The sequence below is a fragment of the Carassius carassius genome, chromosome 30, assembly GCF_963082965.1.
Source record: "Carassius carassius chromosome 30, fCarCar2.1, whole genome shotgun sequence".
Classification (NCBI taxonomy): domain Eukaryota; kingdom Metazoa; phylum Chordata; class Actinopteri; order Cypriniformes; family Cyprinidae; genus Carassius; species Carassius carassius.
This window is the reverse complement of record NC_081784.1, coordinates 21,340,193-21,353,296: the sequence shown is the minus strand read 5'-3', so window position 1 is coordinate 21,353,296 and position 13,104 is coordinate 21,340,193. Positions and strand designations below refer to the sequence as shown.

The 13,104-nt window shown below is 37.2% G+C and overlaps 1 protein-coding gene across 6 annotated transcripts in view; it reads left to right on the top strand.

Moving 5' to 3' along the window:
- LOC132110881 (disks large homolog 5-like) overlaps positions 1-13,104 on the top strand; it is a 61,664-nt gene that overhangs the window by 14,145 nt on the left and 34,415 nt on the right. For all 6 annotated transcript variants that reach the window (XR_009424689.1, XM_059517937.1, XM_059517936.1 and 3 more), the window contains exon 2: positions 11,018-11,086. Coding sequence is in view for 5 of the 6 variants with exons in the window: in XM_059517937.1 (XP_059373920.1) it covers positions 11,018-11,086 (69 nt within the window). In the remaining variant the exon portion in view is untranslated. The remainder of the gene's footprint in view (positions 1-11,017; positions 11,087-13,104) is intronic.

Sequence of the window (13,104 nt, the reverse complement as noted above, 5' to 3'; positions counted from 1 at the left end):
TTTTAATAGGTTTGTGCAAATTTTGTGGACTGATGTATTGCCAGAAAACACTAATTTAAGCTACTTAATATTTTTTTTTTTACAATTTCATTTCCCATAATACATAAAGCACATACATAAAGCATAATTCACACCCATAATGGTTATATTCTGTTGTTCATTTTGTTGCATAAGTGCTAAAAGGTTTTCTGTGTTTCAGTCAGAGTAAAAAGAAAAAAAATCTTTTGACTTAAATCACTTGAATACACATCACCTTGTAATTAGCACTTCCAGGCTCACACACACAATCTTCCTAGGAGGAGTTAGGAAAGCACGAGTCCTGATGCCTGCTAATCTGAGCGCAAGTGATCAGACTGGCACATGCAGCTTTTTCTAGGAAGGACTACAGTGGGGGATCGGAAAACAGGCCATGTGTCCTTTAGGGAGATGCTACATTAGAGTAAACCTGCATTATGTACCTGTCACTGCAACACAATAAGATGAGTGTGTCACGCTTGGGTTAGATTTCTGGGGAAGTTACTCTTCTTTAGGAAACAGAATATATATTTCTATGGCATAAAAATGCAGCAAGTGTCACCCTCAAAAGTGTGACCTCTACAGTCATCAGAGCAATGCTTTTATAACCAATTCACCATCTTTAACCAATAAAATTCAAGACCGTTACTGCTTAAGAGCACCTGCTGTGGGCAATGTTCCTGTTATTATTCTTAAAGGTCGCGTTTTTCGTGTTTTTTTGAAGCTTTGATTGTGTTTACAGTGTGCAATATAACGTGTTCATGTTTCGCGTGTAAAAAAAAACAGTATTTTTCACACAATTCACTTATCTGTATACCGCTGTTTTCACTGTCATAAAAACGGGCTGATGACTTCCTTGTTCTAAGTCCCTCCTTCAGAAATGCGTAACGAGTTCTGATTGTGCCAACGGTTCCTGTGTTGTGATTCGACAACAGCTTAGCGCACGCGGGCCTCCTGTAAGGCCATCTTTAAAAATATTTTGGTTTGCAGTAACAGTATTTTTTTTTTTTTAAAGGGTCGGTAGGTCGGTCTATTTTTTTTTTTTCAAGTTTCAATGTAAAAAAAAAAGTAAATTTTTGTGATGGTGATGACGTAGGTATGAATTTAAACAAATTAGCATATCGTGACATCACTGAACCCGTGCCTTCTTGCGTATCATTGCAAACCTCATTTTGATGCAGGCTATAAAGACCACAAACAAATTTAAATCTTTGTCAAAAACATGTTTTTGCATGAATTTCAGGTGAGAAGAAAAAAATAAGGAGGTACTGTTTTACTTGCATCCACCGCTACGTGTCAATGCAACCTACAAATGAGAGACTGTTTACAGTACTTCGCTTTCTTGGGTTGTCACTTTTGTGAAAAAAAAACCTGTTTGATTTGAGTGACAACAAGTGTTCATTGAATTGATTGTATATAGCCAAATATAGGTAAATCCACGGACAACATGCAGGAGTAATGTAAAGATTCAATATATTGGTAAAGACCAATATTTCTGATGATTTATTGGCATGAAGTTATGTGCACAATGACAAACAGGAGTGCAACATTTTCGAAAAACAATAAGCAGAGTGGACTGCAAAACATTTACTGCAGGCTTCAACATGGCTGTGTTTACGATTTAATTTCAACAACAACAACAAATCCCATAGGCGATTTTCTAGGGCTGTCAAAAAAATTGTTTTTCGAATATTCGTCGAATTTAAAATAAAAATCCACATTCAAATGCAAAAACGTTGCGTTCGAATTTTAGGTGTGCATTACGGAAGCTGCCTTATGAGCCCTGGTACTTCACAGTCCGTGTTCCATTCCATCTCGCCGCGCGCACAGCCGTGTCTACACCACTTTCTACACCACTCGTCCGCCACACAAGGCGGACGAGCTCGACACGCAGTAGCTGCTGTCTCATCTTTCACCTCATGTACGCGTACCGTCCGCGGTCTCAAAAAATGCCCGCACGCGGATGACGAAAAGGACTTAATGCAGACTGTGTGCGGACGGCCGAAGTATATTTGATCTTTATCAGTGGCGCACGAGATGCGATGCCGATGTATGTGGCATTGAATTATAAGGTTATGTTAGCCTATCCAGTTGAAGCCACTATTAAAAAAAAAGAAAAAGGAAAAAAAAAAGAGAGAGAACATCAATGTGAAGAAGATCTTGTTTACATCAAAACTGAAACCAAGCCGTTCACACAGAAAGCATATTTTGCGCATTTTCTAGAGGGACACCATTGGACGTTGTGCGTCTCGCACAAGAGAGCCGCATGTTTAGAAAGACATGTAAAATTAATGTATTTAATTTACTTTTCTAAAAATATCTCGAGACTTTATGTTGGGTTTTTGTTCCCCATCCCACTGCATCTCATGTTTTTAAATGTAAAAATGTATTCTGTGTGACTGGTTTTCCGCCCTTTTTATTTATTTAACAATGCATGCAGTGCAATGCAAAAAAAAAAACCTGGACGCGCTCCGAGAGAAGGTCGTTAAAATCAATGACTTTGAACAGAGACCGGGAACATTTTGTTTACTGCAGCCGCAGCCATCATTACCAAGCGCGAACCGTTGACTCTGACAATGAATGAGAATATGAGACGAAGCGAACACACAGGCCATAGTGTGACATCCGTTAACCAATAGTGTAAACATAGATGACGTCACGTTTTTTTTAAATTAAAGAAGATAGCCTTCATTTGTTTGTAGGCCTAGGCAATTTATATATTTACAATACTTACTTAAATATAATTAATAGTATTTATTGCTTTTGTATCTAGTTGTTTGAAGAGTAAAAAAAAATTGGTCGGGCTGGTGGTTGGGCTAGTTTTGGACTACTTTTGAGAAGCAAGTGGGCAGGATTTGTTAATGTACGAGTTAACGAGTTAAACATAAATTGTAACCATTAATCTCCAAGTACAGCGTCCCTCCCTGGGAAGCCCAAACAGAGGTGATTGGACTCCGAGATGAAAATAACAGCGTTTCGAAGACATGGCGACAAACACAAATGCAGCTCATCCTCTTCTCCGTGCGAGCACAACAAGACCACGCCCCCTTTTTATGTATTCATGTGGGCGGAGGTTAGTCAAAAAACTGTTTTAGTGACGTCATTACTGCAGGAACTAGAGGGATGTAGTCCAAACGGGTCGTTCGATGTAGGCGAATTCTGTTAAATAAAATAGCTCGCTTGTAATATATATATTTAGCTTGTATTCTTACAATATTTGTGTTCCTGTAGCTCAAGTGGTAGATCATTGCATTATCAAGCGCAAGGTTGGGGGTTCGATTCCCTGGGAACACGATAGGTAAAAATTGATAGCCTGAATGCACTGTAAGTCGCTTTGGATAAAAGCGTCTGCTAAATGCATGAATTTAATTTTAAATTTAATTTAATTAATGGCAACCTCTTTTATGCAAAGAAACTTGCATTGCATTCAAGTGATGCGTTTCATCAGGCCATGCGTTCTCTGGGAGTCTAACCAGTGACCTTGGCTGAATCATCTTTGATTCAGTTTCTGCTATGAATTTAAATGTGTACATGCTAATGACACTGACCCTTATTCAACCTAATTATACAGGACCTCCTTAAGATAACCTAGTTGTCTAGTCGATTATGGAAAACGTCTGCAAAATGTTTTATACATTCATTTTTGAAAGATTGTTCAGTAGATCTATATCAGTATTTTTATTTAATTAAAGACATTTGAAAGATTACAAGATTACAAAAGATTTCCATTTCAAATAAACAAGGTTCTTTTGAACATATTTGTTCATCAATGATCCTTTACTTCTCTCCGATCTGTCTGTCTGTTTGTGTGTGTGAGTCTAGTTCTATTATATATTGGCCGAGAGATCTCAACTCACATGAAAACACCATGCAAATAGAAAAAGCACCAGCAAATTAAGAAAACCTCTTCATCAGTTTGAAAACACATCAACACTTTTTCCAAAGCTGGAAGGTCTGCCGTTATTCTATTTTGAGCATAAGAAAAAAAGGAAAAAAATCATACTCGGCCAAACCCGAACGGTATTGTATATCATTATATCTCCTACAGATAATTTTGTGTTTAGTGAAAAGTCAAGTTAAATTTAGGGGCAAATAAATTGCTTTAAAGTTTGCTTTGTCCTCATGTGATAAATCTCTGCGAGCTTTGCAGAGAGGAGAAGCGATGTTTGCCCACAGCTCACAAGGGTTTCCTGTGATTGGAGTGACATGTGAAGTGATGAGATGCAGGGATGGTGATGCTGTTGGCAGCCCAGATTCTCAAGCGTTACGCTAAAGCTGCTTCCAGTAGGCGTGAGCGAGAACTAGAGTTACTGAGATCACCATCTCACACTATTACTGTACTGCCATTGAGCTCCAGGGGCTCTTTTTTCTGCTGGTAGTGTGCTTTGGATAAAAAGCTCCCACCAATGCTAAGTAACATCAGAGGCAGCACTTTTTCTGTTCCTGTGTTTCAGTTCTTTATGTGTCCCGGGGTTATTCAGTGGTTATTGGGTTGCCTCTGTTCCCCTCTGATTTTTGCACGGGCATCTCAAAAGTGGGAATGTCCCTGCATCTTTGTGTGACATCAACTGATACGTGAGAGTCCAGTACTTTCGTCTGCTGAAAACTCTCTCCTCCTTGCATATTAAGACTGTAAACACTGCCATGTCAACACTGCCATGTCACATGACTGCCTCTGAGCCCCGATTGGCTGCTTACTGTGAACCTTGCCCTCGGTGCCACAGCCTTGCCATGCGGCCTCATGTGAAAGTGACTGAACAAAGGCTGTGATGTGACGTGTCTTCTCCTGGGGCACATTGCTGTCTGTCTTTCAGCTTGTGCTGGGGCGTCTCCAGATTGAATCAGACGGCTGTGACTCCAGCAGAAGTAGGAGCACAGCCAAAGTCGGTTTTCATTCAGACGCCCTCTCTGCCGGCCCAGTATTATCAACACACAAACTCTAGCTGATGCAGCTCAATGTACCGTAGTGCTGGCTTACTGTGGCCCGTAGCTGTTGCACTTCGTTTTCACAACATCCTAGTGCTGTTGTGTTTTGAACATCTTTAGAAAATACCAAAATCTAGATGGTTGGCCAGGGAAATGATTTCTAAACTCCCAAGGCTTCGCTCACGCAGTCAGTGTTTGGGGCTGACTTTAGTATTTGGGTCAATGGCATAAAGAACAGAAGAAACAATCTTTTAAAAACCTAGTTTTAAACACTCTTTGTGTTCATGGATTGTTTACAGCGGTCCCCTCTGTGGTATTGATTCCTTGCACAGGCATAAAAAGACTAGTGTTTTTCTGTTATATATGCATATTGGTTGTACCACATGATTTTTATTCAGTCATACGATATTCACGATATTAAATTAATGTAAAAATAAGTAATTATATATATAAAATGAAAATAATTTACAAATATTATTAACATATTAATAATGTATGAACGTTAGTTGAATGAAATTACTGTAAATATATTAACATTAATAAAATGACAATATTAACGCATCAGTAAAATATATTATTAACATAAATATTAATAATAATGTTTTGCCAAAACTGCATTATTGTCCGTATTCTGATTTGTTTCTAAATTATTTATTATTTTATCTTGATTTATTTTTTGCATTCAAATTTGCCTCCAGTATAATAATATATTACAAAAACGGCTTCGCTGCTGTGTTGTTTTTAGTACCACTATTATAGTTTTTGTTAGTTTTGAATTATATTTTATTTTTGTATTTCACTTTAATTTTGAAGTTTTAAAAATGTTGTTGTTTTGTCATTTTTCAAAAATTACAAAAAAAAAATTCTATTCATTCGTTTTAGTTTATTTGTGATTTGCAGGAGTTTATGAAATGTGGTTGTCACTCTGGTTTCTGACTGAAGTGTGTGTGAATGTAACTCTATAACGGACAAGTGTATTCTGCCGCTGTGAGACAGTGTTTGAATAGATTATCATCACAGTGTTATAAGATCTTGTGACTCAAGATCAACCCCGTACAAACAGATTCTGCTAGGCTGTCAAAGATAAAGGATAAATGTGTTTTTTGGATGAATGTTCTTGAGTTCATCCATTATTAAGCATCAGCCTTCAGCTTTTGTCTGTAGCACTGGTTAATTTTTAAGGAAAATGCTCAGAGCATGTTCACTGTGCCTGTGGATCCTCTTTTCTTGTTTTTGCCATATAGCAGGATTTCAAATTCAGCTTATTTTGTTGTAGCAGTGCATGTCATGCAGTATTTGTGATGTGTGCTGGGGGTTCGTTGGGGGCTTGATTGTCTGCTTGCCTGAAAGAGATGTTGGACCAAGTGTGTGCAGAGCAGGAAACAAACAAACAAACAAACAAACACAAAAGATGCCCAGGGCAAAGCATGCCATCTCTGACCTACTTATTGCACCAGGACAGACGAGGACTACCGCTATTGTTTTAAAGTCTCTCCAACATAAACTTGGCCAAATGTGTCTCTGCGCAAATATTTTACTATATTATTAATTTAAAATCAATATAAAAACAAAATTGCATAATATAAGATTCTGCTCCGTAAATCTTCACTCCAGCGTTATTTTAGTATCATTTATATACTATTATTTAGTTTTTTTTAGTTGGCTTTTATTTCTATATTTTCCATTTTCATTTGTACTTTAATTAAAGTTTTAAGATTAATTTAGGTGGAGTTCTTTTTGTTTTTCAATTTTGCATTAGTTTTTTAATATTTATATTTTAGCCTTTTTATATCAGTTATAATTATTTTAGTATTTCATTTGAATCATATTTTGAATTAGTTGCACATTTCTAAATTTGTTTAAAGTTTGTTTAATATTTTGTTTAAAGTTCTTATAATATTTATTTTATCTTTAGATTCATTTTGTTAAAAAAAATATTTTCACAAAAATTAAAAACATTTGACTATTGCTAATTTGCATTAATTGGAAATAGGCTAGTTTGAGTTATCTTTAGGCCTTTTTAGTGATGTCTGTCTTTTATAGCCATTGAATCACTGATGCATTAAGAGCGTGTAGCTCCATGTTTGTTCCTGTGAATGTATTTCCATCCATCCTCTCACTGCAAAGAACCTTTTGTTAGGAGTGCATTAAAAACCATGATGTCTGTCTATTTCTGAAGCCTAGCTTCCTGGACAGGACTCGCAGGACTATGTGTCAGCTTTCAGACGTTATACAATATCTGTTTATTCCATCTGCTTTTCACCCAACCAAAAAACAAACAAACATGGAACTGTAGCACTTGCACTCAGTCGCCGCTACCCTGAAGTTATTTCAGACTACGAGAAGCATTGAAGTCTGTTGAAGTTGCTCTCAGAAGCAGAACTGTGTCTCGGATGATGTGATAAGAGCGTGAAGGAAGATTAGAGTTTCTGTGATCTTCTGCGGGAGAGAGTGTGTGTGTGTGTGTGTGGAGTCAGGCCTGTGATAATGAACCGTGTCCTTGTCACCACACACACTCTGCTCATTAAGAGGAGAAGCCCTGCAGTGGAAGAGCTGCAAAGAATAGCAAAGATTCAATTATGCATTTCATTTTTATTTATATTTGCGTACATACTAAGGAGGTTTTGTAGTAACACACTTTGGAATACTCACACTTTCCCATAATAGAGCCGGATGTTTTCTGGGGTTTTGTTGTAAAGAGTTTTTTTCAGTGTGATCATTTCAAGTCTCAATGTTTGCTGGCATTTCAATAAAAGTCAGACATGATATTTATGAACCGTACTGATCCTTTTGAAGTGTCTGATTGATTAGCATATTAACTTTTCTTTATCTTCATTAAAGGGTTAGTTCACCCGAGAATGAAAACTCGTCCATCTTCTACTCGCCCTCGAAACATCCGAGGTGTGTGTGACTTTCCTCTTTTGTTGGTTACTGCATGGTGATTAAAATCGTGCAACGTTTAGAAACGTTTATAGATATGTTGTTGTTTACAAAAATAAATTTCAGTGCCACACAATCCTTCAGAAATCATTCTAATATGCTGATTTGCTGCTCAAGAAACATTTCTGATTACTATCAATGCTGTTTAATGTTTTTGTGGAAACAATGAGAGCACTCACACATTTGTATAAGATAAAAAAAACAGAGAGAGCTTGATAATTGTATTCATCATGCATGCAAGTGACAAAAAGTGAATGAAGACATTTAAAATTATTTATATGTAATAAATGCTTTAACAAATGTAATTAATGTATTTCATAAATGCAAATAAATGCTGTTCATTAAACCTTATATTCATCAGAAGTGTATCACCATGTCCACGCAAAAAAGAAGCAGCAAAATTTTCAACATCAATAATAATCAGAAAATTCTGCTTTGCATCACAGAAATAACATTACATTTTACAATAAATTAAAACCGAAAATGTTTTTTGTATTTGTAATAATACTTCACTATATATATATATTGTGGCAGGAGGAGCACAAGACAGACACAGTGGGCGTGGCGTCAGGCCTCGGAGAGGCTTTTATTAACAGAAAATCAAATAAAACAGGGGATAAAGGTGACCAAAGGGTAAGAGTGTCCAATATAAACAGGGAATCTGGTGTCCTCGTCATGCTGCGGGGTTCGTGTGGGTCGGGCAGTGTTCATGGAGGAAGGGTCCCCTCTTTGGTCCGGTGCGCGAGGGGCGGCGGCTTCCTCTAGCGGCCGCATCACTCTCGTTGGCCGCGGCGCTGGCAGGGGATGGACGGCCCGGCATCCTGGCCCGAGGGCCGTGTAAACGGGTGCAGTTCCCATCCGGATCGCGGGTCCGGCAGCTCACGTCTCTAGTGGCGCGGGAGTCCCTCAACGCACCCTTCCTGGACCCACGAGGACACCAGTGTGCATGCACGGGGAAGAGACCGGTCTCTCGAGGAGAGGCGCGTTGGGCTTTTAAACAGCTGCGGTGATGAGGCTAAATTTCCTTCAGGTGTGCCCCATCACATGCCGCCAGCCCTGACTCGTCCAGCGCCCCTCCTCTTACACACCCACTCCAGTCGGGAGCCTGGTGAAGGGCGGCGATTTAGGACGGGTTGTCGGTGACAATCAGGGAGGAGGCAGCTGACTCGTCACAATATATATATATATATAATGAAATAAACGTTATTTCAAAATCATTAATAATTGTAATGTTTCCAAACTTTTGGCATTTACTTTAATTATAAAAAAACAACTCTATATTCAATTCAGTTCAGTTCAATTCAAGTTTTAGTTTAGCTGCTGTTCCAACAAAGTAAAATTAATTAGTTTAACCCAAGCTAAAGAATAAGAATGCGCATTTGATCAGATACAACTGCAGTCACAATTTAAGAGATACATTATTCGAATGCTTGGTGAAATAGATGTGTTTTTAATCTAAATTTAAATAGAGAGAGTGTGTCTGAACTAGAGCTGTAATCGGGCCTTAAAAGTTAGGCCCAACAGGACCCGAGCCCGACAGGTTTCGGTCCGAGCCCGACAAGTAAATTTTGAATGACAGCTTTTTTAAAGCCCGAACTTTACAGCCCGACATTATTTAAATGTGCGCACGCACACAACTCTTTTGCCTTTTGTCTAGAATGAGTCATTTATACATGTTTTAACATAATTTATTAATAACTAACGTAGACTAGACCACTTGGAATTTGGAATAAAGAAATAAAATAAGTCCTCTGTGACATCTTAACATCTCAGCACTCTATACAGTCATAGGCTCATTTAGCCTATAAATAGACCAACGCACCAATAAAAACGAGTCATTTTTTACAAATTAAATTAAGATACATTTTAAATTAAGATGGGTATTTGGCAATAACGAAATTAAGATAAAGGCTCCGCCGGATTTGCTTCGCACTAGCAGATGATATTTAATAAAAGAATAATGCCAACTAGCGTAAATACTCTGTGCACATTATGCATTTAAGACTCAATGATTATTTAGTTATTATTTGAAAAACATTTACTCACCAAGATTAGGTAAGGCCTACATGTTTCTGTGGAGGAAAATGATTGAATCCACTGTAGATGGCCTCAGCGCGTTCCTGCGCTCACTGATGGTGCGTCATTATTCACTCATTATTCTCATTATAAACATGGTCAAAACTTTTCCACACCTCAGACTTTGCTTTAGTTGCTGGTGCAACCAAAACTTAATCGCCAGATACAAGCCTCCGTTACACCAACTCAGCATCCATTTTCGCATCTTTCTCGCGCTAATCGAAACACATCACATGAGCGCTCGTTTACCTCGCAAACCAGAGCCAGAGCCCGAGCCCGAGCCCGAGCCCGAGCCCGCGTAAGATGATATAAATTAAGCCCGAACAAAGATCTTCAGCTCTAGTCTGAACCCCGAACATTATCAGGAGTATATAGTATACTATATACTTTATTATAATATATTTTTTACAGGACAGTACTTATTTTAAATATATATCTTTTAATGTGCTTAAATATATATTTTTAGTAATGAGTGATTGTGGGCGTGGCTTGTGGGCGTGGTCACATTTTCCTTCTTTTTTTGTCTCTAGTTGATCACATGCCTGTATATTTACATTTAGATAATATTACTGTTATTATAATAAAAATTTTTTTATTGAAATACATTATTGTTGTTTACACTATTATTACAGTAACAATTGCAACAAAGATGATTACTGTTTTTTGCAATCTAGTTTTCATATAAATGTTTTGGGTTATGTCTAACTGTTAGGCGGTGTTTTGGTGACTTTGAGAATGAATAGTTGTTAAGTGAAAATTCCTACAAAAAAATCTGTCCGTCAAAAACAAAAATAATAAATAAATGAATAAATAAAAATATACCCTATAAGTAGAATGCATATAGACAAACTGATATGACATGAGAATGTTAAAAAACTAACTGAAACTGACCTATTGTTCTGTCTCAAAGAAATGTTCCGGTGTTTTGCTGTAGAGCGTCACAGATGAATTATTCTCTTTTATTAAGTGCATTCTTTCTGTCACCATTGAATATTTTGTTAATTAAAGCATCAGTGAGCATCAGTGTTGGGCTATTAATGGTGTTTTCTCTCCTCTGCAGGGTCCACCTACAGCGTCCTGTCCACAATGCCATCAGACTCCGAGAGCAGCAGCTCCCTCAGCAGTGTCGGTATGTCAGAGCTTCAGCTCCTAGTCTTGACACATTGATGCATTTGTAAAGTCACTCAAAGCAGACAGAAGGCTCAGATGAGCAGTGCTAGCGGGTGCTGGAGGGCATGGTGATTGTGTCTGGAGACTGAGGCCTGTTCTCCTGGTTTGGTGCCAATGGAGAATGTGCTCTGAGGCTGACTGCCGTCCAAATGACTTGGCAGTTTCACATAGCGCTTTCTAAAGGGACCAAAACATTGCACCAGAGATACCCATAATGCCCTCTGCCTGTTGTGGTCTGATGAGGAGCAGTGTGGGTTTAAGACCGTGAGGATAATGTCACCAGAAAGCCTGTTCTCAGTCAGTTGAAAATAAATGACACTAAAGTATTCACACAAAGAAGTTTTTATTACCGTTAGTTATTTTAGTTAGTTTTATTTTTATCATTATTAGTACTTTATTAGTTTTCATATGGCTAATTTTAGTGCCACGTTGAAAAAAAATAAAAATCTAAGATTACGAGATTCGACTTTTTATTTTCATAGTAGGCCTATTACGACTTTATTTTCTAAACTTTTCGACTTTATTCTCGTAACATTTCGACTTTATTCTCGTAATTTTTCGACTTTGTTCTCGTAGTAGGCCTATTACGACTTTATTCTCGTAATATTTCGACTTTGTTCTCGTAGTAGGCCTATTACAACTTTATTCTCGTAATATTTCGACTTTGTTCTCGTAGTAGGCCTATTACAACTTTATTCTCGAAACATTTCGACTTTATTCTCGTAATTTTTCGACTTTGTTCTCGTAGTAGGCCTATTACGACTTTATTCTCGTAATATTTCGACTTTGTTCTCGTAGTAGGCCTATTACAACTTTATTCTCGAAACATTTCGACTTTATTCTCGTAAAATTTCTACTTTATTCTTGTAGTAGGCCTATTAGGACTTTATTCTCGTAATATTTCGACTTTGTTCTCGTAGTAGGCCTATTACAACTTTATTCTCGAAACATTTCGACTTTATTCTCGTAATTTTTCGACTTTGTTCTCGTAGTAGGCCTATTACGACTTTATTCTCGTAATATTTCGACTTTGTTCTCGTAGTAGGCCTATTACGACTTTATTCTTAAAACATTTCGACTTTATTCTCGTAAAATTTTGAATTTATTCTCGTAGTAGGCCTATTAGGACTTTATTCTCGAAACTTTTCGACTTTATTCTCGAAACTTTTCGACTTTATTCTCGTAATATTTCGACTTTATTCTCATAGTAGGCCTATTACGACTTTATTCTCGACACATTTCAACTTTATTCTTTTAATATTTCGATTTTATTCTCGTAGTAGGCCTATCACAACATTATTCTCAACTTTTGGTCTTTATTAAAATATTATGACTTTAATCTCGTAATCTTAGAATTAAAAATTATAATAATAATAATTGTCATTATTTACTCAACATCCACTTCCAAACTTGTATGAGTTTCTTTCTTCTGTTGAACACAAAATAAGATATTCTGAAGAATGTTGGCAAGCAAACAGTTGACGGCAGCTATTGACTTCCATAGTCATTTATTCATACTGTGGAAATCAATGGCTATCGTCAACTGTTTGCTTACACATGTACTATTATTTTTGGGTGAACTATCCATTTAAGTTTAATTTCAGAGTAAAAAAAAATCCACCTACCCTTCAAAATAAACACGATTTATTGCAGCATGATGTTTCACTTTCACATGATGCATAATTTCATTTTTGTGTGAAGGCATTTCTAAAGATACATAATTTAGTTTGCCATGCATGTAACTTGATATAAATAGGACTTTTTAGGAAACCATTCGGACCGTTTTGCCTAGCAAATGTAATTATTTGCACCAAATTCAGGAATCCCACAAGCTGGAAGTATCTGGGAATTTTAAAATAATGGAGAAGTTGTGTGCTCTTTATTAAGGAGTCTCATGTCAACCTTCTCTAATGAATCTCTAGAAAGACAATTAAATAACATCTTGAATAATACTATGTTCTTAGCCCTGCTTTTGTC